This window comes from Tiliqua scincoides, chromosome 8, assembly GCF_035046505.1.
Source record: "Tiliqua scincoides isolate rTilSci1 chromosome 8, rTilSci1.hap2, whole genome shotgun sequence".
Lineage (NCBI taxonomy): Eukaryota > Metazoa > Chordata > Lepidosauria > Squamata > Scincidae > Tiliqua > Tiliqua scincoides.
This window is the reverse complement of record NC_089828.1, coordinates 6,186,488-6,213,447: the sequence shown is the minus strand read 5'-3', so window position 1 is coordinate 6,213,447 and position 26,960 is coordinate 6,186,488. Positions and strand designations below refer to the sequence as shown.

General features: G+C 45.2%; 1 protein-coding gene across 1 annotated transcript in view; it reads left to right on the top strand.

The window, feature by feature from the left end:
• MCTP2 (multiple C2 and transmembrane domain containing 2) overlaps positions 1-26,960 on the top strand; it is an 89,356-nt gene that overhangs the window by 22,451 nt on the left and 39,945 nt on the right. The window contains 9 exon segments of the mRNA XM_066634895.1: positions 3,982-4,146; positions 5,005-5,135; positions 8,921-9,107; positions 10,430-10,523; positions 11,309-11,411; positions 12,819-12,921; positions 20,834-20,935; positions 21,243-21,317; positions 22,250-22,369. Of these exon segments, the coding sequence (XP_066490992.1) occupies positions 3,982-4,146; positions 5,005-5,135; positions 8,921-9,107; positions 10,430-10,523; positions 11,309-11,411; positions 12,819-12,921; positions 20,834-20,935; positions 21,243-21,317; positions 22,250-22,369 (1,080 nt within the window).

The window sequence follows — 26,960 nt, the reverse complement described above, 5'->3', positions numbered from 1 at the left end:
CCCAGCTGATGGGGGAGGGGGTAGCTTCTTCCTTCAGATACCTTCTTGTTCTCTGTGGGTCAACGAGAAAAGTCAGGTGGGGGCGCTTTGATTCTCCACCCCTTCCTCTTGGGATTTCTGCTCAATTCAAACCTTGGAACTTAGTGTGGTTTCAGTCACAACAGGAAACCGGTTTGTCCAAACACTTCTAGGCAGGTTTCACTCTTGTTCTCTCACACGAGGAGGAGGAAGGTGGAATGCAAGAACCTGAGGTCTGTGCTGAGTGTGGTTTTCATCATATTACAACCTGACGGTGGCTGCTTTCTCTCTCTCTGTGGCTACCTCAGAGGGCAGCGCTTCCCAATCTGCTTTGATCTGCGATGCCCCCCCCTCCTACCCTGGGATGCAAATGCATCCCGTGGCTTCTGGAAGTGACTGGTGATGACATCATCACCAGTTAGTTCTGGATTCAGAGACCCACGACGGAGCCTCAAAGAGTGATAAGAGGCTCAAGGCAGGCCTTGAAAGTGTGCAGAAACCACATGCTGGAGCTCAACTTGCTGGGCTGAGCCTCCTACTGCCATTTGAAGTTCCACCGTAGATCTCGCTGCCGGCGGACTGGTGGTCCGCAATGCCCTAGAGGAGTTACCCCCTGTGATTGTGATAGAATTGGCAAGAGGAGAGCCATGAGCCCCTTGGTTGATACGGGGCGGGGGGGGGGGAGAGAAACTGACTTGAATCTTAAAAACAACATTCTCTTCTCTCTTTCTCTCCCTCATCCCTTTTTATTTCCCATGAGTCTGGCATTTCTGTAATAAATGGATTATTTTAAGAAAACGATGCAGCATTAGTAAGAAGAATGCTCTGCTTCTTTGGGAACCAGCCTCAAATTTCTCCTCTTCTCTCCCCCCCCCCCCCAAAAAAAAAGAAGTAGAAAGGTGAGGGAGACCAGGCTGGGTTGGAAGGGGGTGGGAGGCGTCCGCTTTGGATTCAAACGCAGCAAGCCCTGCACATCAAACACGGCTGCACCACACACTAAAATGTTCAAAGTGCAGTGGAGATAGATAAAGGGCTTTGATGGGAAGTGGATATTTCCCAGGGACATGACAAGCAATAATCCAGATGTTGTTGGGTAGCGCAACGAGTGTCCACGGATCGACCAGGAGCTCCCAGCCAAGTGCGGCCTGCTGTAGGCCTTGGCCCTGCCGCTTCCATGCTGTTCCGCCATATGGAAGCAATCTCCCAGCCCCTTTTAATGGCCAGCCTCGGATTCCATTTTCACAGGCCTCACAGAGCTTAAGTGGGCCTGTTTTATGGACAAGTTAGAAAGAAGCCTTTCCAAGACAAACATCCAATTCGAACAAATTAGGACAGACCAAGCCGCAAAATTATTTTAGAGCATATTTCACGGAAGCAGGGCCATTTTTCTCCAGCTTTTGGCAGATTGCGCGCTTGACCTTTCGATCCTTTGCGGACATTACTCCCTCTTTTAAGAAAAAAAGAAAGCCGAGTTTGAAATAGTTTGCTGCTTTTAGGGAGGAAGAGATCTGCTGGGACTTTGAAGTAGGTCCATGGGAATGTTCACGCTTGGACTTTTTTGGGCCTGAGACAAAACTTTAAATAATAATAAAGAAAAAGATTCTGCAGCTGGATTTATGAATCAAAATCTCGTTTTCTTTTTTAAAGGTGGGAGTTCTTAGCCTTGTCTTCAAAGCAAGTCAAATGCTGTATGTTTAAATGGAATCCTATGTGGAAAAACAGGAGTTGGTGTGTGGGATTGCAAGGACATGATGCTTTTATGCAGAGAAAGAGAGAGAGAGCACAGAATTCCTTTGATTAAAGCTGAAATCCTGTACATGCTTACCCCCCCCCAACAGTGGCATAGCTAGAGGACGTGCAAAGTCCTAAGTTTTGCAGGGAGCCTCACCATGGTGTGCAAGCAGCCTCCCCTTCAGAGCCAGGCTTAAGCCACTGCTTTGCTCCCACCACCCAGAATGACTTTGAAGGGCAGGGGAAGGGGTTTCTTGCATGCCACAGTAAAGCTCCTTGCAAAACTTGGTGCTTTGTACCTACATAACATAAGAAGAGCCCCACTGGATCAGGCCATAGGTCCATCTAGTCCAGCTTCCTGTATCTCACAGCGGCCCACCAAATGCCCCAGGGAGCACACCAGACAACAAGAGACCTGCAAGGCCTCCTGGGAATTGTAGTTAAGAACAGAAGAACACCCCACTGGATCAGGCCATAGGCTCATCTAGTCCAGCTTCCTGTATCTCACAGCGGCCCACCAAATGCCCCAGGGAGCACACCAGATAACAAGAGACCTGCAAGGCTTCCTGGGAATTGTAGTTAAGAACAGCCCCACTGGATCAGGCCATAGGCCCATCTAGTCCAGCTTCCTGTATCTCACAGCGGCCCACCAAATGCCCCAAGGAGCACACCAGATAACAAGAGACCTCATCCTGGTGTCCTCCCTTACATCTGGCCTTCTGACATAACCCATTTCTAAAATCAGGAGGTTGCACAAACACATCATGGCTTGTACCCCGTAATGGATTTTTCCTCCAGAAACTTGTCCAATCCCCTTTTAAAGGCGTCCAGGCCAGACGCCGTCACCACATCCTGTGGCAAGGAGTTCCACAGACCAACCACACGCTGAGTAAAGAAATATTTTCTCTTGTCTGTTCTAACTCTCCCAACACTCAATTTTAGTGGCTGTCCCCTGGTTCTGGTGTTATGTGAGAGTGTAAAGAGCATCTCCCTATCCACTCTGTCCATCCCCTGCATAATTTGGTATGTCTCAATCATGTCCCTCCTCAAGCGTCTCTTTTCTAGGCTGAAGAGGCCCAAACGCCGTAGCCTTTCCTCATAAGGAAGGTGCCCCAGCCCCGTAATCATCTTAGTCACTCTCTTTTGCACCTTTTCCATTTCCACTATGTCTTTTTTGAGATGCGGCGGCCAGAACTGGACACAATACTCCAGGTGTGGCCTTACCATTGATTTGTACAACGGCATTATAATACTAGCCGTTTTGTTCTCAATACCCTTCCTAATGATCCCAAGCATAGAATTGGCCTTCTTCACTGCCGCCGCACACTCCCTAGCTATGCCACTGCCCCCAGACACAGAAGGACTTGCTTCTGAGACAACAGGTGTTCGCCTAGGCTGCAGTCTGATTATTTGATCAGGAAGACTCCTATCTTAGGAAAAGACAGTTTCAGTCATGATCGTTGCTCGGGTTTTTTAATTTTCTCCATGTGGGGCTGGTTCATACATGCACGCATTCGTTACATCGTGACAAGGCTGTTGGGAACATGAATTTGCTCCTGAAGATAGTTTGAAAACGTGATGCTCTGTTTTCAGAGCTTGTCATGCTTGGCCTGTACCCACGGCACTGTCTGCTTAGTCCTTTCCCAGACCCAGTTTGAAATGCTGGTTGTTACCTTTCAAGACCCTGGCCTGCGGCTACTTGAAGAACCACCATATAGCCTACCCTATACTCCCTTCCATCAGGGATGTCAGAGACAACCTACTTGGACAACCATGAGGCTGCACATATCCATCATGGCTTTTAACCTGTGATGGACTTTTCCTCCATAAATCTGTCCAATTCCCTTTTGGGCAGGAGGTCTGGTCTAGAGGGTAGAGCCTCCGTTTGCCTGAAGATAACATCTGCAGGTCGCCAGTTCGAGGCCACCGGGACGGTGAACTGCGAGACCTTGAAGCAGCTGACAAGCCGAGTTATTTCACCTGCTCTTCGGTGTGAGCGAAGAAGCGTCTTGGCTGCCCTCAATGTGAGAGATGAAGGAGCTGCTTGTCAGCTTGTCTTGGACACAATGCTCCTGAACTCACCACAACACAATATAGGGTTTGAAGCTGAAGGGGTAGCAGCTGAGGCAGGCGATTGACCTCCCCACACTTTGAGTGATATAGATGTATATCCAAAAACGTTAAAGCTTGGGAACTCCTGGGACATCCTGCTGTGCTTGTCTCCCTGTTTAGGTGAGCTTCATACGGACTGCCAGGCTGGCCGATTCATTGCGAAAGAGTCAGCTGTGGGATGGCTCAGTCTCCATTGCGTTGCTGGAAGGGAAGAACATCCCTGGAGGTGGCATAACACAAATATTTGTTTTACTGAAAATGGGAGATCAAAAGTATAAGAGCAAGGTAAGTGCACTAAGGGAAGGTGCTGACTTCTGATGTGTGAGGCTTTTACACGGTGCTACTAGTGTGGTGACCCTTTAGACAACCTGTTTTTACTTGCTTCTCAGTGGATACCTGTATTACTATCCCCTCATTGCTGCAGAGACTAAGAAGGAGCGGTTTGCCTAGGGCCACTTCATGTGATCGTAGTAGAGGCAGAATTTGAACCAGGGAATTCCCTGATTTATGACTCTGTCTTAGCCATTATGCAACCCCAGCACCTGCATTTCACTAAAGGAAAAAAGCACATCCCAAATCCACCTTGGAAGTTGGTTGCAGATCTCTCACAGAACATGTACACGGACCTTTTAGTATGGAACCATCATGGCTTGTAACATGTGATAGAGTTGTCCACCATAAATCTGCACCATTCCTTTTTAAAGGTGCCTTAGCCAGGTGCCATCACCATGTCCTGTGTCATGGAGTTCCACAGTTTAATTACCCACAGTGTAAAGAAATGTTTTCTGTTCTAACTTTCCCAGCACTCAATCTTAGTGAATGTCTCCTGATGTTGTATGAGAGGGAAAAGAACATCCTTCTTCATTTCCCATTGGAACTGAGGATTGGAAAGCTTCCATCCTGGCTGGCACTGGGAACCCCCAATCCTTGCACCAGAGAGCCAAACCACTTTGTGTTTCCAAGATTTGAATCCGCTGTTGCAAAGTACTGGGACTGCTTCTTTTCTGCTGCCCTGTCGCAAGAAACTGCTGTTCTGGGCCCTGGGATGCCGATACTTTGATTTGTTTGTTGATAGATCAAATTGTTATATGAAAGAAATACACTTTATAAGAAAAATAAACCTTATAACTGCATGTTTTCTAGACACTTTGTAAGAGTGCAAAGCCACAGTGGAGGGAACAGTTTGATTTTCACTACTTCTCTGACAGGAAGGATGTGTTGGAGATTGAGGTCTGGGGAAAGGATAACAAAAAGCATGAAGAAATTTTGGGACTGTAAGTTAATTTTTTTTTCCCCTCCAGTGTTTGGAAAGCTTTGAATATGAATAAATTGATGTGTGAAACAAAAGGTGATCATTCTCTTGCATTCTCTGTCCAGGTTTGCCAAATCTGGTCAGATTTTCATGGGCAAACGTTCTTGGAGAACTTCTGATCAGGTCTCACAAGCTGTCTTCAGCTCCCTGGCACTCATAGCAGTGCACACATTAAAAGCAGCACAATGCAGTTTGGTTAAAAAAAAATTCTAAAGTAGTAGCAACACAGTAAGGTACATCAGGAGAAATAACAATTAAAACTAGTTTTGCTTGGTGTTGGGACACCTGGGCAGATAAAAGTCTTCTCCTAGCACCAGAAAGATATAACCAAGTTGTTGTTCAGTGAGCTCCTTGGGAGGTGCAGGCTTCTGTACACAAGACACACCTGAAAAGGTGCTTGCAGCAATCTGTGCCCACTGAATTTCAGATGGTGTTTAGTTTGGAAGGAAGAATCCTGGATTCAGAAGTGGTCTATCAGATGGACACTGCAAATGGATCTGTTCTGTACCAATTTAGTTGTGGTTGCTTCAAAGCCCCATTAATCCTGGGAGTGGTAGTTTGGTGGGAGTGCTGAGAATTCATTAAGAGGTCCACAGCACCCACTCATGGGACTCCAATTTTCAGAGGAAAGGTATAGCTATGCCTTTGCCAGTGGGGTGCTACTGAAAACCACCCATTCCCATGGCAAGGTGGTTTCCCTGCTCCATCCCAATCCTCTCTGCAATTTCTTCTCACAGTACGCTGACCTCTCTGGTCTTTGCCTCTTGTGATGTCACTTCTGGGAGACACTTCTGGAGTAGAATTCCAGGTTGTACTTATCTCTTTCTAGGGCAACCGTTTGAAGTTCCTCCTCTGCTGGAGGAAGAGGGACAGTCAATTTGTTACTACAGACAGTTGCCTTTAAAACAGAGCTGCAGGACCCGGAAGAGTATTTTTAGCGATTTTTAACCACCTTGTTCCAAATTCCTATAGTACACCTGTGGACCTTTCACAGCTCACTGGTTAAAAATTACTGGTCTAGAAGTAGTTATGGTGTGCATTACCTCCTTGAGTTTCCAAGCTCCCTGTTCCATGTTTACTAAGTGCCACTGTTGGAGTCTTGGAGACACAGAACCTGCTAGGAACAATTTGTATAGTAAATAGTTTGTCATTATAAACTGCAGGAACCTGCAGCTTGGGAGACCATTTTGAAGGCATCTTCATAGTAAATTTATTGTGTGCTCCAGTCCTTTACTTGGAGCAAGCTTTGGGTTCCTTTGCATTCCATCTGACAGTCACATGCTGCTCGGGGGGGCGGGGGGGAGGAAAGAGGGTTGCATTGCTCAGAGAAAAATTGCTGTGTAAACAATTAGAGACACAAGTAATTAAACAGCTGGATTTGCACATTAAACTCAATATGTGTTCAAGTTTTACCAAGGTGTTTGCTCCTTTTCTAAAAAATGTGGTTGGCTCAGTTAAATTCAATTACTTCTGTTTTTAAGTGTACTCATGTCTTTGAGGGAATCTGCTGCCTTAGCGCAGGTGTGGGCTCTGTTTGCAGTTCCTTAGCAAAACTGTGCAATCAAGTCTAGTCCTGTGGTTTAACTGGTCCCAGATGGTTTGGGTAGTTTGCCCTGAAATCCTGCCGGGTTGGAGAGAGCCGTGCTTACCCTGCACTTCTTGATGACTTCAGTCAGTGAGAACTTATCAACCACTGTCACCAAACCCAAAGATTCATCTCTTTCTCAGACTTTGACTTTTCTGAGGGATGCTTTTGGGTTCATTTGTTATTCTAATGCTGAGTTTATGTAAAAGGAAAATGCAGAATTGAAATGCAGAATTGAAATGCAGATGTGGATGCATGACAAACATACCTGTTTTGGTAAGGGGAATGTGATTGACTTCTGCATTAAAAAAATAAATTATGGCAGTAGCCACCAAATATGGGGGTGGGGTTTGATTTGCAAGTCGGTTGCTTAGCTTCCTTTCCATGCTGGACACTTTCCTCCCTGCATTCATTTAACTTAAATATTTAGGGGAAGACAGATTTTATCCAACCCTCCTTTCTCAATCTGGCTATTTAGAAGTGGTCAGGCTCTGCAACTGGTGATGGATGGGTGCCAACTGGAGAGGGGTGATTGGGGTGGGTGGGGAATGCGTATCCTGTTTACCTAGAAGGAACCCACCTGGCTGACCTTGGCAATTCCTTTTGCCTCTTAAGAAAACACCTTTGCAAGTTTTTTGGATTTAAATTGAAACCTGTTGACAGGCCTTAAATGCCAAAAGCCCACTCCAAATCCTCTCTCCCTTGCTGTATTCAGAAACTGGGCTCCCACCACACACTTTGGGCAGTATAAACCCCCCCCCCCTTCTTTTTGGACTGAAGTGGGAGATGTTTGCTTGAGAGCTCAAATCTGCAAAGCTCCTTGAAGGTTGCACTCCATTTACTCTCAAAGAAAAAAGCATTTAAATGATTACACTCCAGGCTCTTCATGGCTACAAACCCAGCAGCTTCCTTTTCCCCACAGCAGCTCTTAGGAAAAAAAAAAATGCCTTGGAAGACGTTTGTGGGGTTTCCACCTTTTTCTTTTGTTATTAAAAAAAAAAAAAGCCAAAAAAGTGTTTTGGAAAAAAATGGTGAAGAACAAGGCATTTCAGAAGTTATTAAATTCAAATGAGTCCCTAAACTGGGACTCGTTGGTGTTTGCATATCCTCACAGAACCGGAGGTGGTGACTTGCAAACCGTGGAGCTCAATGACCATGAAATGTCCGTCACTAGAACTGAAGAAAGACCATAATTGTTGGTTGATTTTTTTTTTTCTCAATTTGCTAAACTGGATGTATTGATTGTACTGCTTTTTTTTGGGGGGGGGATGTTTTTGTTAGAACAAAGTTGATTCATTTTGTCACCGTATAAATCAGTCAGACATAAATAAACGAGAATCCCCAAGCAATTCTGAATCGGAGGTACAGTGAACAGGTAAAAAAAACGCCTCAAATGGTACTATTTGGCAGCCTATGTCCTGAAAAAGAGAAAATTAGACATCTGTTTTTGGAATTCATGAAATAATCTGGAATCCCCAGCATTCACTTCATAGCGTCAACATCCAGCAGATTTAAAACATTTGCTGTAACACATCAAACATTTTGTGCCGCAGTAAACCAACTGGAACCAATCCAGGCTCTTCAGGAAGAGCGCGAGATACAGTCCTCTGACTATATTGTCACTTAAAATACACACTCTGTGTGTGTGTGTGTGTGTGTGTGTGTGTGTGTGTGTGTGTGTGTGTGTGTGTGTTGGGGGGGGGATTTGTTCCTGGTCAAGTTTTTCACATGATGGCAGTTTTGACAGGGAAGTACTTTTAAATAAGTGATTTCCCCCCATTAAAGGTGCAATCCTATCCAACTTTCTAGCCCCAATGCAGCCATGCCAACAGGGTTTGTACTGCATTTTGCAGTGGGGGGAGACAGTCATAGAGATCTCTTGAAGGTAAAGGAATGCTTGTTCCCTTACTTCAGGGCTGCATTGGTGCTGGAAAGTTGGATAAGATTGGGCCCTCAGTTCACTAACTCCTGTCTTATTTTCTGAGATGGTACAGTCAAACAAGAGGCTATACCACATACTCACTGAGAACCTTTATCTGACTTGTCTTTGAGGGTCGTAAAGCACTTTGCACTGTGTAAATAAATACGTTCTGCATGTTTTGAGCAAGTTTGTATTTTATTTCTCTTGTTAATTTTGCTTCCGTTTGCCTCTGTTTTTCAAGGTGCAAGGTAGATGTCAGCTCCCTCCCTGACAAACAGGCAAACCGCTTGGAATTGCCCCTGGAGAAACAACCAGGGTCCCTCTTGCTGGTGATTTCTGTTGCCCCCTGTTCGGGGGTTTCTATCTCTGATTTGTGCATTTCCCCCCTGGGAGACCCCAATGAGAGGAAGCAGATTTCTCAACGCTATGTGAGTCTGAACGCTATGCTTTTTTTTTAAGAAGAAAAAGATGGGGAAGATAGAGACAAAAAGGACATTGAAGCTGAGATCCTGAAAGTGTGGTGTTTAACAAGGAGGCAGAGGAGAAACAAGATTTTATCACTAAAGGTGTTTGAAAGTGGCATTGTTTATTTTACTCAGCTCATTGTATTCAGTAATACTTAGGCTGTAATTATATGGTATTCAACAAAAACAAACACCTCCATTTATCACACGTTGAATATTATGGCTGAGTGACTGACCCCTTGTCTCTATGTGGTGTGGGGCAGGGTTGTGTGCCTTGGTTCCCTCTGGGTGCTTCAGCATTCTTGGGGGGAAAGGAGTTGAGTCATCCTGGTCATTGTCCTCTTCATAAGGCAACTGCCTAGAGGTTCCACTCTTGAGACACACCCTGCCCCTCCTGTCTCCTAGTTGCCCTAGTGAAGGAGGAAGGGTGGGCACAGCAAATCTTCTTGCTCGTGAGGAAGCCATAATTTGTTACTGATAATTGCCATGGCTCCAACTGAATCACCGGATAACAAGAGACCTGCATCCCTGTGCCCTCCCCTGCATCTGACATAGCCCATTTCAAAAATCAGGAGGTTGCACATATGCATCATGTCTTGTAACCCGTAACGGATTTTTCCTCCAGAAATTTGTCCAATCCCCTTTTGAAGGCATCCAGGCCAGATGCCGTCACCACATCCTGTGGCAAGGAGTTCCACAGACCAACCACACATTTTTTGGAATGACTGTTAATTAGTCAACATGGGGACTGGACCCCTTGAAAATGTAGAGTGCAGACTGTGTAGATTGTTGTAAGTCTCCCTGTCACAAATGTGATCACATTTGTTCATTACACAGAGGAGAACGCCAGTGAAGCGGGCTGCTGCCTGATTTCAAAGGACTCTGAGGCAGCCCTGCATTTTTCAATGTGTTGTACAGGGCAAGAGGGAGGAGGGGACCAGTAGGAATTCTGTGAATCAGTCTGTACAAATGTGGAATGGTCTTGAAATTGACATTTTGTTCCAAGTAACTGTTGAAAGTGCCAGTCAGAAAAGATAGGGGTGCTATTGTAATTCTCCGGCTCTATGTTTTGCAAATATTTTGCAGTGAAATATTTTGCAGTGATGATGTTGCAAGAGTCCTGTTTAGGGGACAGGGACTGAGAGAGAGCCTTGAGTGAAAAGGAATGTTGACCATAATGAAAATATCTCCTGTAGCTTTTTTATTACATTTTTTGTCTACTTTTTTTTAGTCTAAATCATTATTTAACTTTTTTTCTTTTCTTTTGCTGGCTTCTCCCCCTCCAGGGTTTAAGGAACACTCTCTGCGACATGAAGGACATCGGCTTCTTACAAGTCAAAGTTTTGAAAGCTCTTGATCTGTTGGCTGCAGATTTTTCAGGTATGAAATACGACTCTAAACAGATCCTTTTTTCAGTATGTAATATCAGAAATCCCCTAGAGGTGATGTGAGTTGGTACAGAAACTTATTTGTGCTAGATTTGTTGCTTTTTATTTTGAGGGGGGAAAAAAAAACCAGAGAAGACAAATACAATAGATATGTAACTATAGTATAATCCATGCACATATCTTTGCTATATCAGATGGTCAGATTCAGGGCCCAATCCTATCCAACTTTCTCATGCTGAAAATAATGATAGGTGACTGGCCCAGGGTCACCACAGAAGCTTCTCTTGTTATCTATTGTGCTCCCTGGGGCATTTGGTGGGCCGCTGTGAGATACAGGAAGCTGGACTAGATGGGCCTATGGCCTGATCCAGCGGGGCTGTTCTTATGTTCATGGATGAACAGGGATTTGAATCTTAGATCTTCCAGGTCTGACACCAGAAACACTACGCCTGAAGATTTAATCTGCTGGAGAGGTGAACCAGTGTGGCAAGCTGGGATGCAGATTATATGATAGAGGACATGGAAAAGTTCTGAAGCAACTTACTTCTCTGCCACAGAGCTATTTTCCTCTTGCTCTTACATAGTCCTTCTGCTACCTGAGGGCAACTTAGCAACACTTGAAATGTTCCCTAATCTGTGGCTGTTGAGAATAATGGGGGAAAAGAAATATAGTGTCATCTGCCAGTTTAAGTTCTTGGCATTCATTTCTTAAATAGGGAAGTGTTGCCCTTTTTCTGTTTGTTTTTGTTTGTTAAAGATCTCATTTTTCTTTTACAGGCAAAAGCGATCCCTTCTGTGTATTAGAGCTGGGAAATGGCAGACTTCAGAGCTGCACCATTTACAAAAACCTCAATCCAGAGTGGAACCAGGTCTTCACTTTGTAAGCGACTGTGCAACTGGCATTTCTGCTACTTTGATTTTGTTTCATTTTTTTTCTTTCTAAAAAATATATAGAAGCTGCTGTTCAGTCCAGTAATGTTCACGGTGGTGTGAAATTGAAACCCACGTGGGGCTTTCAATTTCAATTTCAATGCAAATCTCACATTGGACTGCTACAGTGCAGACTTTGTGGTGAAATATAGATCTCTTTCACAAGGGCTGGACCAGGTGGACCTATTTCACAAGGGCTAGAACAGGTATCCTGGTGTCCCTGAAAGGAGGGCGGGGTTCCTGTAGGCCAGATTCTAAAACATGCAAATGTTCAAGGGAGGAGAAACGCTCTGTGTGATCATTTTTCTGATCTCCCATAGAATCACAGCAGTTCCAGCATGCTTTCACATGTGTGAAATAGTGGATGTGCTTTCACACATCCACTAAAATTGAGTGTTGGGAGAGTTAGGACAGACTAAAGAAAATATTTAGTAAATATGAGTAAAGAAAATATTTCTTTACTCAGCGTAGGTCTGTGGAACACCTTGTCATAGGATGTAGTGATGGCATCTGGTCTAGATGCCTTTAAAAGGGGGATTGGGCAAATTTCTGGAGGAAAAATTCATTACGGTTTACAAGCCATGATGTGTATGTGCAACCTCCTGATTTTAGAAATGGGCTACGTTAGATGCAAGGGAGGGCACAGGGATGCAGGTCTCTTGTTATCTGGTGTGCTCCCTGGGGCATTTGGTGGGCCGCTGTGAGATACAGGAAGCTGGACTAGATGGGCCTTTGGCCTGATCCAGTGGGGCTGTTCTTATGTTCTTATGTGTGAGCTAGTCTTGACACTTTCCCATCCTAAATGCAGTCACCTAGCTGACGTTTTCTTGCAACTTGAGTCCATTAACCTAGGGATGGCCACAGTAAGATTGGGCTGATTGAATTGGCGAAGTATAGGCAAAAGCAAGTTTCATTCTCCAAAGTGACCAGGACTTAATTAGTAAATGTGCATCCCAGTGGTACCACTAGAGTTTGCATCACCTGGTATGGGAGGCCAGTGTGTCACCTCCCTGATGAACCTCCTCCCATGCAGTGCGCAGGGCAATACCCTGAGCATTGGGTGTGATGATGCACCATTGCCCCATCTGTTCATTTTTTGGCTGTAACTTTTGAAAGAATAGAGATATTGAAACGTGGTTTTTTCATTGCATTCTGCATGAAATTGCACATTGAATGATATATATCGTTGTGGTATTATTCAAGAATACTTGGCCACTGGTGGTGTTACCCCCCTGTGTGTGTCATCTGGTGTGGTCCACACCCCCCAGCGATGCCACCGGTTTATCCTCAGCTCTTTTCTGTAGCAGTGAAGGTACATATGCACTGGTAACAATCTTCTCTGTGACTCTCCTTCCAGCCCCGTGAAAGACATCCACGATGTTCTGGAAGTGACAGTCTTTGATGAAGATGGAGACAAGCCCCCAGATTTCCTTGGAAAAGTTGCCATCCCGTTGCTGTCTGTAAGTTTTATCTGTGCTTCGTGCATCATTCCAGCCTTGATGGTTTCAATGGGAGATGGCTGTATTGCCTTCCCCTCTAGCCCTGAACAACATGGACAGAAAGAAAAATAACCCTTTGTGATATATGTGTCTCGGTCAGTATTTATGATGGCCCTTTATGTTGCAAGTGGGGTAGTCTTTCAGTCAAACACTGTGATTAATTGAGAGAGAGGAAAAAACATTGATTTATCTTTGGTTCATCAGTGCTGCAGCCTGACTCACCCTGGGAGCATAATATTTTCATTATGCCTTTGTTATCTCATCTTCCTTGTTTATGATCTTAGCATACTTCACTTCTCCCCTCCACCCTACCTTTAGTAAGCAATAACAAAACTTAATTTATTTAAATTTTTTAAGTAGTTTGAGGATATGTTAACGCTATTTTTGCCAAATTATGGGTGAAAACTGAGCTGAAATGCCCCCCCGCCTGATTTGTAGGTGAACAAGTGAAGGAAAGCTATTCTGTGGGTTCTTTTGAAGGGGGGGGGGGGAACCAGTCCAGGTGAACTTGCTTTCTGCTACGTAAATTGCTGACAGGTGCATTTTTATTTACTTTTCTTTGCCCTGAAAGCTGCAACCTCATAATACTGTGCCTTGATGCAGTTTTGTGGTAAGGGGATGCCATGGTGATATCGCCTTGTGATGGGCAATGGCTGCAAAAAAAGGGTAAGTTTAGGGACCTCCTTCCCTAACCCTTTAAAGTTTGAGTTATAAGTGAGAACTTTTGTGAGAACGTCTACCACAAGTTCTCAGAATCCATCCATCCATCCCAATCTCAAACTCTGGTGATTCTGTGCTCACCAGTTTGGGAGCAAAATGAGACCACTCCAATAATAAGAGCTTAGTTTCTATATTCTTAGCAGTCTCCCTAGGTATGTGTGTTTTAGATTTGTAAATCAAAGTTAAGGGGGGGGGGGAGAATTCCAAACACAGCATAATGAGGAGAGAGCATAGAATATTGGCAATAGAATATTGAAAATGTCAGCAAGCAGGGCATTTTTGGTAGGTGGAAGCGAACATTGGCCACTTTGAGCCTCACACCTAATGGCTTAGAGCAGCGTTTTTCAACCTTGAGGTTGTGACCCTCATGGGGTCGCAAAGCCGCTGTTGTGGTGTCACAGCAACTTGCAGGAATCAAAAGGTTGAAGACCGCTGAGTTATAACAGTACCAAGTAAAGGGGGAGGCATCTGATGTGCCTTTTCAGGTGTCAGGGGATTGTGTCCTAGTCCTGCTGAGGTTCTTAGCAAGTTGTGCTAAAATAGCTTTCACTAGTGTCAGGTTTCATGGAAACTTTTTTCTGCTCTCTCTAATAAGAATATTTGGTTCCTGTGAACAGTGCTGGGAGGGCATAACAGGGGCGGGGGAGGTAGGCAGATAGGATCCTAGGAGGGGTTGAGATTTACTGTGAATCCGCCATCTCATATATGATTGATTGATTGATTGATTGATTGATTGATTGATTGGGCTGTCCACTGTTACCCTGCACATGCCTGAGCTTGTCTGATCTCGGAAGCTAAGCAGGGTCAGGCCTGGTTAGTACTTGGATGGGAGACCGCCTGGGAATACCGGGCGCTGTAGGCTTATACCATAGTCTTTCGAGAGTGAAGGTTGCCAACCATCTCCCTATACTGAACACTATCTCCCGATCTTGTCTGATCTCGGAAGCTAAGCAGGGTCAGGCCTGGTTAGTACTTGGATGGGAGACAGCTTGAGAATACCGGGCGCTGTAGGCTTATACCGTAGTCTTTCGAGACTGAAGGTTGCCAACCAACCCATGGCACCAAAAGGTTGAAGACCACTGGCTTAGAGAATCCTGGAGATGGGCATTAGCATAAGGGGAATGCAGCGTTTTGTCCTAAAAGTGGTCCCTTTTTAAAACTACCCACCCCTCTTCTGGGTCTGAATACAGGAGGGCTTTCAATTGCACTGTCCTCTGAGGCTCTCCATACACCCCTTCCCTTTCTGCAAAGTTCGTGACTTTGAGGCTGCCTTCCTTTCTGGAGGCTGTAGCTGCTCAGTGCCCCCCCCGCAACGGTTATCAAAACCTGCTTCCTGCGACGAACCGTTTGATGTTTACAGGGGAAGGAACAACTCCTTAACATCTTTTATTCAATTTTTGATGACTCTGTTAATTTCTCCCCGAGTCCTCGTATCCCTGATGTTACTGGACGGGAGCGGTCTGAGCAGCTGGGCTCCTGGAGAGCCAGCGCCTGCCAAATGGTCTATGTGAGAGGCAGCTGGCTGTGTGGGCTGACAGCAAGAAGATGTTGGATTCTGATTTTTTCCCCCTCTTTATTTTTTATAGACATTTTGTCAAGTGTCCCTCAGGATTCATGGAACGAGGCAGGCTGAGGAGGAGGTGGGAGGAAGGGGGAAGCGTATGTGTGGAGCGCGAGGCAAAACCCGGCTCTGCTCTGCCTGCTTCTTTGTCTGAGGGTTGAGAACAAACAGGGCCTGTCTTGAGAGTGGCCAACTGGTGACCTGAGACCAGAATGGTCCCCAGCGTAGCTTTGACTGACCTGCAGTGGCCCTAGCAAGTTTAAGGCAAGGTGTGATAACCTGCTCACTTAATGACAAGAGGCAATGAATATTTGGTTCCCTCCCAAATACTGTGGGCCTTCCTTATCTGCGGACTCAGCATCAGCGGATCAGTATCAGTGGATTTCAGTATCCCTGGGTGACAAGCCCATGGCTGGAGGGCCTCAGTGAACCTCCTGGACACAATCAGAAGTGCCTTCCAGTCATGTCTGGAGCATCTTCTAAGGTGCAGGGACTCACCTCCCAGAGGATTCTGAAATGCACTTCTGGTTTACCAACAGGGTCCCCCTCCCAGCAGATTTCACTATCCATAGAATTCGGTATCCACAGAAGGTTCTAGAACAGATCCCCTGCGGATACTGAGGGCCCACAGTATATTGCTGAGCTGCAGCTGAGTAGCAGAGCACATGCTTTGCAGGCAGGGGATTCCATCCTCGCTATCTCCAGTTGAATGGATTTGGGGCAGGATCTCTGGGAAAACCCTCAGAGGAATGCTGCCAGCCAAAGTATATCAGAACCAATAGGATCGACTTATGTCATTTATGGGAGCTGGAACAAATAGTGATAGCGTGTAATTAGTCTTTACCCAGAGTGTAATTAGTCTGTAGAACTCCTTGCCACAGGAAGTGGTGATGGCATCTCGCCTAGATGTCTTTAAGAGGGGATTGAACAAATTCCTGGAGGACAGTCCATCACGGGTTACAAGTCGTGAAAGGTATGTGCAAGCTTCTGGTTTTAGAGGTATGCCACCTCAGAGTGCCAGATGCAGGGGAGGGCAGCAGGACACAGGTTGTGTCTTGTGGTCTTGTATGCTCCCTGAAGCATTTGGTGGACCACTGTGAGATACAGGAAACTGAGCTAGATGGGCCTTTGGACTGATCCAGCAGGGGTCTTCTTGAGAGGGGGGATGTGGTTCCTCCTGTGGGAGGAGCAGTGGGTAAAATTCTGCCCCCTTTTTTTTTTCTATGATGCAGTCTTGTTTCAGATCTCTGGCTGTAACTGAGTAAAGAGAAACTAGTACATCAGGTCAACCACTTTGTGAAGTAATTTCTAGTTGAACCCCAAGGCAGCTTCGTATATTCGTGTATCAATTTGTGTTGTATTGCTAACTCTGTGCATTTTGGAAAGGCAAAGGGCAGCTGCCAAACTGCTTCTGGAGGGGACTTCAGCACTCCCTCCTTCCCATCCCAGCAGTGACCTTGTACCATCCAAGTGCCACACTTCTGAATCCAACGTAATGGAGGAACAGAGCCATCTGTGAAGAGGTTATTTTGCTCGGCTCTGATTCTAGCGTCTGGAGGAAAGAGCAGCCCCCAAGAATACAGAACTTGCCCATCCCTAGAATGAAAGCTTTGCCTCCCTGTTCTTGTACCATGATATGAAATGCACGTGTCGGCAAGCTGCCTTGATTTGGCAAGTCTTTTTTGAGGTTTTTCTTGCTCTTCTGTCAGCCCTGATCTCAGCCTGACTTATTTGATCTCCTGGCAGAGGCTGGTGCTGGCCATCTAGAGCAGTGTTTCTCAAACTGTGGGTCGGGGACCACTAAGTGGGTCACAAGCCAATTTCAGATGAGTCCCCATTCATTTCAATATTTTATTTTTAATATATTAGACTTGATGTTACCATGGTTTGTGACTGCATATGGGGAAATGTGACAGATCCGTACTTTTAACAGGCTACTATGTATATGCTTTTAACAACGGTAGTAAAAGCCACTTACTCCTGGGTAAGTGTGGGTAGGGTTGCAGCCTAAAATTGTTTTTTCCCCACAGATGATGTCACTTCCAGTCATGACATCATCTGGGTCCTGACAGATCCTCATTCTAAAAAGTGGGTCCCGGTGCTAAAAGTTTGAGAGCCACTGATCTAGAGGCCTTGGACCAGGATCATGCAGCTAATTCCATACACCTAGAGGGGCTGTGTGTGAGACAGAGAGTATGTGTGGGAGGGGAGCCTTTGGCATGCAATATGTGGTTCTCTTGGAACTGCAGTTTGCTAGATTCAAGAAGAATATAAGTGCTTTAGCAAGCTACTAAAACTCCCAGTGCTCTAGGCTGTCTTTCCTCCTATAAAGGGGGGGGAAGCCCAGAACGGCACTGAATCGTGGCTGGATTGACCACAACTCATAGCCACTCCGACTGTGATTCTGGGCCACATCTTCATCAACTTAGAAGAGACTAAAGACGCGCCCCAAAGTGGCAGTGCAGTGGGAGACTCCTGCTGCAATTTCACACCGCTCTGGGCTGCTTTTTTCCTCTCCTTGGAGGAGAAGGGCAGCCAGAGTGGCACGGAATCACGCTGGGAGAAGCTTGAACTCCCGTTGCAATTCTGCAAGTGATTGCAGTAATATGATGATGTCACTGCAATTATTTCTGGGTCAGGGGTGGGGGTCCGCAAACAGAGTGGAGGCCCTGGGCAGGAAAAAGGCCAAGACTGCCACTGAGGTCCTGAGCATCATCAATACAACACAGACATTTTTGTAATGACATAACTTGGCAGCAATAACTTCTCATCCTTGCTTCCCTTGGAATCACTGATTTCTGCTCCAAAATCAAAATAGGAGAAAATTCAGCCCACTCTCCTTGGGTATGACCCCCTTCTTGTGCTCCTGGGAGGCTTGGTCGAATCCTTCTTTTGTTGTGACATCTATGGTTGATGCCGAATCTGCATTGGAGCTGGGATCAAACTTGAAGCGTTTTTGAACAAATGCAAAGGGAGGAGGGATAAAAAATCACCAGCGCATTTTTCTTCCAGACAAGAGCAACGAGAAGCCCGGCTTTTCTCAGTAAAGGTCCTGTCTCCTTGGAGTCCTGTACTGTATCAATCTCCGACTCTTCCTATTTCATTAAAATTCTCAAGCGGTCAGTAGGGTTGCCTCTTAATAGATTTAGCATTGGCTGTCCGTAGCTGATCCACACTCCCTCACATCCATTTTACCTGGGATGCCTTGTGCAAACGATGCAGCAAACGGATCCATTAATCCTGCAGCAATCTGGCATGCGCTTGGACGCGATGCGACGTCCCATAGGGACGTCTGCATCGTGACCGTCAGTTCAGCTTGGAAATTGCCTTGCCGATAATACGTGACGTTTCAGGTATTCCCAGGACTTTGTGAATCTTAGTGTTTAGGAATTTAAGAAGCTACTTTATACGGAGTCGGACTGCTGGTCCATCTAGCTCAGTTTTGTCTACACTGATTGAGAGCATCTTTTCATCTAATGTTGGCACCATTCGTATGTACAAGTGTAACCTGTTTATCTGTGGATTTTATATATGCCGATCTGGCTTAATGCAGTTGCCCTGGACCCACATTGAGTCAGACTTGGCTCAGTCTGAATCCTTCAGAAAGCCCTACGGAGGTGACAAGAGCATAGCTCCAGTTGCCTTTGGAGAGTTTAAAGGGGATGAAACTGCGTATTTCCTTATATGCGGTTTTTGGTATCTGTGGGGGTCCGGGAATGGATCCCTTTCAGATACCGAGGCCCCACCTATCCTTATATGTAGACCAGTGATTTTCCAGATAGTGGTTATGCTCCTGTGGCAAGCATGCAATGCCACGTGTATTCATTCAAATAAAGGAAATGAAAGTGTTGTCAGTCAACATCTGGTTTGGTTCAAATTCCAAGCTAAAGAAGAATTGCCAGGTTACTGGACCATTTCCCAAGGGCCATAAGGGCATGTGCACAAAAAGGAGGGAGGGGCATTTCACCATGGCTGGAATGTTGCCCCTGTTGTTACTCTACTGCTGGGGATATAGAGTGCAGTTTAATGGGAAGAGGGTGGGGGGAGAAGATTTTGGGGATCAGAGGCTGACCAGTTGGCAGGAAGGGGTGACCAGGTGATTTCTTTGGGTTGGTTCAGAAAACAAGCTCAGTGTGTTTCATTTTCTTTTGGAAGTAGCTGAGCTTATGGTCTGAGCCAGTCCGTGAATCTGGGAAAAGACCTCTAGAAATTATTGTATTTAGCAGAGAGGAGGTAGGGAGCGCAGTAAGCTGGGGGGGGGGGGTAACATCACCACACATCAAAATTTTAAATCTTGGTATTTTTGAATAATGCTGTCATGCTATATATCAATGTGTAATTTCATGTGGAATGCAATGAAACAAGCCACATTGAAATTTCTCTATTCTGTCAAAGATTATAGCCAGAAAAGCAACAGGAACGGGGCATTAGTACATCACCACCCCCCAATGTCCGGGGCGTTGCCCCACCCTCTGCAAGGGAGGAGGTCCATCATAGGGGTGACATACTCTAGTGAAGCTACTGCAGTGAGTTAGCAAGGAGACCTTTCACTTGCCTTGGCCAATGGCTTTTTCTTGCTCTCGCCCCCCACCCTGCTGTGGCTCACGCTGTGTCTAATGTTGCTTCTGCCATAGCCACTTAAAATATGGCTGCAATTTCACACCCTCAAATCTCCTCCCTTATCTTTTAATCCTTGAATGTTTTGTTCCCCCAGTGGAGCTTTTTGGAAGGCGATAGCTTTTATGTCACTGCTGTTTAAAATTTAGCCAGCCCTTACTCTAAAAAATAAAATAAAATAGAAAGCCAAATGTTTAATCAATACTTATCCTACCGTGTATAATAAGTGCATTTCACTGTCTTTAAAAAAAAAAAAGAAAAAGAGGGCACCTTTTGTCATGAGCCAAACTGTCTGCAAATTAGTCGAGAAATGACTTGTTTTTACGTAGATGTTTAACATCCCTGGGCTAGCAGACAAATTAGAACCTAGAAAAGCCATCCAAAATTCTGTCTGAAGCGATTTTTCTGGAATATTCCTTCTTTTTAAAGAGCGTTTCGTGTATGTGTTTTTTCAGTTAATGGTTATTCTGATTCTCCTTAGCTGTTAGCTAGTTTTTGCAGAGGAAAAAAAAAGTTCAATTTCTACTCTGTTGTTAGGTAGCAGTTTTGCATCCTATGTTATTTGGGAAGCAGGTGAGTCCCGTCCCCCTCCACTATTTGGAAGGAAAAGAGCTATTTACAATTGTAAATAGCAGGAGTTAATGATTTTCTGTTGGTTGTCCACATTCCAGGGCATGTTTTGCTTGCTGGCTGTTTCGTTGCATTTCAGGTTTGCTACCAAAAAAAAAAAATCCATCTATAATTTGAAGCTGGGCCACCAGTATTTTTAATCCGTATTTTTTTTTCTTGTAACTAGTTACTGCACCATTTTGAATATTATGTGTTCAGTTTAAGAGAAATTCCCCTGGAACATGGACTTGGCTTAATCGTTGAGGGTCTGGTCTGTTCTTGTAGCAGAGTGTGTAGTGGTTGACTACCACAGTGGACAGATTGAGCTACCATTTTTGATTGCTATCTTTTTTTTTTTGTTTGCAGATTAGAAATGGACAGCTGTGTTGCTACACACTAAAGAATAAAGATCTGGAACTTCCTTCGAAAGGTGTGATTCACTTGGAGCTGGATGTCTTATTTAATCCAGTAAGTCAAAGGACTTCAAGGGTGCCTTCCTGCCTACCAGAGATGTAAAGTCTGCTGTATGGCACCAGTGAATGAGTGTTGAAGCAGGGCCAGGGAGGAAGAGTCTTCTAGAGCTGGCCTGGAAGGTGTATAGGCAATTTCATATTTAGGCTATGCAGAAAGGATGCTTAAATTCCCATCTAAGATATAGCTCCTTAGCATAAACATTGTTTGTTCCCCCCCCCAAATGTGGTCATTAACATGCTCATCCATCCATTCATTCATTCATTTCTCTCTCTCTCTCTCTCTCTCTCTCTCTCTCTCTCAGATAAAAGCAAGTATCAGAACTTTTTCTCCTCAGGAGAGGCGCTTTCTCCAAGACAACCGCAAATTTTCAAAGAAGGTATGTTGGTCTTGAGGCTGGGATCACCTTGTATTTTGTAGACAAAGAAAAATTTGAGAACACAGAACATAGGTACTATAGGAGAATTTTGATGTTCTTTAGCAGGGGTTGAAGGGGGAGAGGAAGCGAGGGATGGAAACACAATGGAAACCTTGGTGTTGCATCTGAACCAAGCTGTTGTATTCTGCATTGCAAAACTCTTTGGTGTGAAACACACCCTAGATCAGTGATTTTCAATCTTTTTCATCTCATGGCACACGGCCATGGCGCTAAAATTGTCAAGGCACACCATCAGTTTTTTGACAATTAACGCCATGCTGTGAGTGAAGCATGTCTTCCAATTACCCCACTAAGAAATGACCCTTCCCCAAACTCTGGTGGCACACCTGCAGACCATTTGCAGCACACCATTGTGCCATGGTACATTGGTTGAAAATCACTGCTCTAGACTATATTCCTCACGTATACAGCCCTGGTGGCTGCCTCTCCCTCCCTCCAAGCCCCCAGTTCAGAGAGGAGTTTCATCCACACACCTAAGAACTTTGCCCCCTCCATGCATGAAAGTTAATGGTTGTTTCAATCATCTTTTTGCCCTGATTTCCTTCCCAAGGTTGGCATGAAAATTCCCTAGTTGACACCCCTGTCAAAGTAAATATACCAGCCATCATTTTACCCTGTGCTTTATCCAGAATGGCATAGCTGGGGGGGGGCAGGAAAAAGTACTTATGTGCTGTAAGCATCATGCAAAAGCTTACCCAGGGCTGGAAAGAGGCATTTCCCAAGTGGTGAAGAGAGTGGACAGACATGCAAAGGTTGTTTTTGCCTCATCCCCTTCACCTGTCGCTGTTCCTTTAGATTCCTGGGAATGAAACAGTACTCTTTGTTCTACCTGCTTTTTTTTTTGAAATGTCTCCCACGTTAATGTTCACCAGATCTTATCAAGAAATGTTGATCGTGTGAGAAGGATCACCATGGCAATCTGGAATACCATACAATTTCTCCGCAGCTGCTTTCTCTGGGAGTCTCCCGCAAGGAGTGTGATCGCGTTCGTGGTGAGTGGATTTCTTAATGTCGAATTGCAGGCCTATGTGGCTTTCACGATTGGAAGTTGTGAAATGCCACAACCAACCAAAACCGTGAGTGCTTCCTACAAGACATAATTAGCTTGTGGAATTCACTGCCACATGATGACCCCTAACTTGAATGGCTTGAAAGGAAGGGTTAGACAAATTCATGGATGAGAAATGCATCATTGGCTACTACTTATGATGGTCTCGAGAACTTCCATGTTCAGAGGCAGAGTACCTCTAGATACCAGTTCTTGGGGAGGGGGAGGGCATGGCAACAGGAGAGAAGACTTTGTTCCAGTGTGTAAGCTTCACAGGAGCATTTGGTTGGTCAGTGTGGGAAATGGAATGCTGAACTTAATTGAACCTTTATCCTGATCAAGCAGGATTCTTCTTGCATTCATCATGAAGATCAATGCGTGTCTGCAGGCATAGATCTGTATACAGGCATCCCTTGGTATCTGCGGGGCATAGGTTCCTGCTTCTTTGGATACCAGAAACCACGGATAGTAGTGAATCCTACTCAAATTCCCCCTGTCATTCTCATGACTCACCTCTCTCTGTTTGCCAAGGCTTTGAAAACGTAGTTTTTTTTTACTTTGCTTAAAGAACTCTGTGAAAACAAAAGCAAATACTGTATTGAAAACACTAGACTTAGAGCTTCTAGACCAGTATTTCTCATACTGTGGGTTGGGACCCACTAGGTGAGTTGTGAGCCAATTTCAGGTGGGTCCCCATTCATTTCGATATTTTATTTTTAATATAGTAGTCTTGATGCTACCACTGAGTTTCGATAAATGTTACAGATCTGTACTTTTAGCAGGTTATTCTGTATATATGCTTTTAATATATATGCTTTTATATATGCCCCTCCTGACCGAGGAGTTAAGTCAGATAGAGGTTAAAAGAGAAGATGTTTCAGACCTCATTGATAAATTAAAGATCAATAAGTCACCGGGCCCTGATGGCATCTACCCAAGAGTTATTAAGGAATTGAAGAATTAAGTTGCAGATCTCTTGACTAAGGTATGCAACTTGTCCCTCAAAATGGCCACGGTGCCAGAAGATTGGGGGATAGTAAATTTCACGCCTATCTTTAAAAAGGGAAAGAGGGAAACTATAGGCCGGTCAGCCTAACATCCATATTGGGTAAGATGGTGGAATGCCTCATCAAAGATAGGATCTCAAAACACATAGACTAACAGGCCTTGCTGAGGGAGAGTCAGCATGGCTTCTGTAAGGGTAAGTCTCGCCTCACAAACCTTATAGAATTCTTTGAAAAGGTCAACAGGCATGCGGATGCGGGAGAACCCATGGACATTATATATCTGGACTTTCAGAAGGCATTTGACACGGTCCCTCACCAAAGGCTACTGAAAAAACTCCACAATCAGGGAATTAGAGGACAGGTCCTCTCATGGATTGAGAACTGGTTGGAGGCCAGGAAGCAGAGAGTGGGTGTCAATGGGCAATTTTTCACAATGGAGAGAGGTGAAAAGCGGTTTGCCCCAAGGATCTGTCCTGGGACCGGTGCTTTTCAACCTCTTCATAAATGACCTGGAGACAGGGTTGAGCAGTGAAGTGGTTAAGTTTGCAGACGACACCAAACTTTTCCGAGTGGTGAAGACCAGAAGTGATTGTGAGGAGCTCCAGAAGGATCTCTCCAGACTGGCAGAATGGGCAGCAAAATGGCAGATGCGCTTCAATGTCAGTAAGTGTAAAGTCATGCACATTGGGGCAAAAAATCAAAACTTTAGATATAGGCTGATGGATTCTGATCTGTCTGTGACAGATCAGGAGAGAGATCTTGGGGTGGTAGTGGACAGGTCGATGAAAGTGTCGACCCAATGTGCGGCGGCAGTGAAGAAGGCCAATTCTATGCTTGGGATCATTAGAAAAGGTATTGAGAACAAAATGGCTATTATTATAACTCTGTTGTACAAATCGATGGTAAGGCCAGACCTGGAGTATTGTGTCCAGTTCTGGTCGCCGCATCTCAAAAAAGACATAGTGGAAATGGAAAAGGTGCAAAAGAGAGCGACTAAGATGATTACGGGGCTGGGGCACCTTCCTTATGAGGAAAGGCTACGGCGTTTGGGCCTCTTCAGCCTAGAAAAGAGACGCCTGAGGGGGGACATGATTGAGACATACAAAATGATGCAGGGGATGGACAGAGTGGATAGGGAGATGCTCTTTACACTCTCACATAATACCAGAACCAGGGGTCATCCACTAAAATTGAGTGTTGGGCGGGTTAGGACAGACAAAAGAAAATATTTCTTTACTCAGCGTGTGGTTGGTATGTGGAACTCCTTGCCACAGGATGTGGTGTTGGCATCTAGCCTGGACACCTTTAAAAGGGGATTGGACTAGTTTCTGGAGGAAAAATCCATTACGGGGTACAAGCCATGCATGATGTGTATGTGCAACCTCCTGATTTTAGAAATGGGTTATGTCAGAATGCCAGATGCAAGGGAGGGCACCAGGATGAGGTCTCTTGTTATCTGGTGTGCTCCCTGGGGCATTTGGTGGGCCGCTGTGAGATACAGGAAGCTGGACTAGATGGGCCTCTGGCCTGATCCAGTGGGGCTGTTCTTATGTTCTTATGTTATGTTCTTAACAATGCTAGTAAATGGAACTTATTCCTGGGTAAGTGTGGAAAGGATTGCAGTCTAGAATTGTTAAAAATTTCCCTGTTTGATGATGTCACTTCTGGTCATGACATCACCTCCAGTGGGTCATGACAGATTCTCATTCTAAAAAGTGGGTCCTGGTTCTAAAAGTGTGAAAATCACTGCGCTAGACTAATGTCACAGGAGGTAACAGAGCAAACTAACAGGAAGTGGAGTTTAGTGTTCTCTGTCTATCTGCTCCCTCTGCTGTCCACTTCCTATCAGTGTTCCCTCTGTTGCCTCCTGAGGAATTAGTCTAGCTCCAAGTCTAGTGTTCTCAGTGTTTGCCTTTGTTTTCACAAAAAAAAACCTGCATTTTGCATAGCCTTGGCAAACAAAAAGAGGTGAGCCACGAACATGAAGAGGAGAAAATCTGTGAACTGCGGATAAATGAAACCACGAATATGGGTTCTGCAGATACAAATGGATGTCTGTATTGCAGAGCCTCATAATGCGGTGGGTTACAAAGCAACTCTGTTCCTCTGTCAAAGTCACTGTCTAGTGGGGAGGGGCAAGTTTCTCTTCCCTTCAGCTGTCTCATAGAGATTCAGAGGGCACATAATCCCGAACCATTTGTGATCCTTGATTGGCTAGGACTATCCATATAGATAATCATGGAACACAAGAACAGCCCCACTGGATCAGGCCAAAGGCCCATCTAGTCCAGCTTCCTGTATCTCACAGTGGCCCACCAAATGCCCCAGGGAGCACACCAGATAACAAGAGAACTGCATCCTGGTGCCCTCCCTTGCATCTGACATAACCCATTTCTAAAATCAGGAGGTACATCATGGCTTGTAACCCCTAATGAATTTTTCCTCCAGAAACTTGTCCAATCCCCCTTTAAAGGCATCCAGACCAGATGCCGTCACCACAACATGTGGCAAGGAGTTCCACAGACCAACCACACGCCGAGTAAAGAAATATTTTCTTTTGTCTGTCCTAACTCTCCCAGCACTCAATTTTAGTGGATGTCCCCTGGTTCTGGTGTTATGTGAGAGTGTAAAGAGCATCTCCCTATCCACTCTGTCCATCCCCTGCATAATTTTGTATGTCTTAATCATGTCCCCCCTCAGGCGTCACTTTTCTAGGCTGAAGAGGCCCAAACGCCGTAGCCTTTCCTCATAAGGAAGGTGCCCCAGTCCAGTAATCATCTTAATCACTCTCTTTTGCACCTTTTCCATTTCCACTATATCCTTTTTGAGATGTGGTGACCAGAACAATACTCCAGGTGTGGCCTTACCATCAATTTGTACAACAGAGTTATAATAATAGCCATTTTGTTCTCAATACCTTTTCTAATGATCCCAAGCATAGAATTGGCCTTCTTCACTGCCGCCGTGCATTGGGTCGACACTTTCATCGACCTGTCCACCACCACCCCAAGATCTCTCTCCTGATCTGTCACAGACAGCTCAGAACCCATCAGCCTATATGTGAAGTTTTGATTTTTTTTGCCCCAATGTGCATGACTTTACACTTACTTACATTGAGACACATCTGCCATTTTGCTGCCCATTCTGCCAGTCTGGAGAGATCCTTCTGGAGCTCCTCACAATCACTTCTGGTCTTCACCACTCGGAAAAGTTTGGTGTCGTCTGCAAACTTGGCCACCTCACTGCTTACCCCGTCTCCAGGTCATTTATGAACAGGTTGAACAGCACCGGTCCCAGGACAGATCCTTGGGGCACACCGCTTTTCACCTCTCTCCATTGTGAAAATTGCCCATTGACACCCACTCACTGTTTCCTGGTCTTCAACCAGTTCTCGGTCCAGGAGAGGACCTGCCCTCTAATTCCCTGACAGTGGAGTTTTTTCAGTAGCCTTTGGTGAGGGACCGTGTCGAAGTCCAGATATATAACGTCCACGGGTTCTCCTGCATCCACATGCCTGTTGACCTTTTC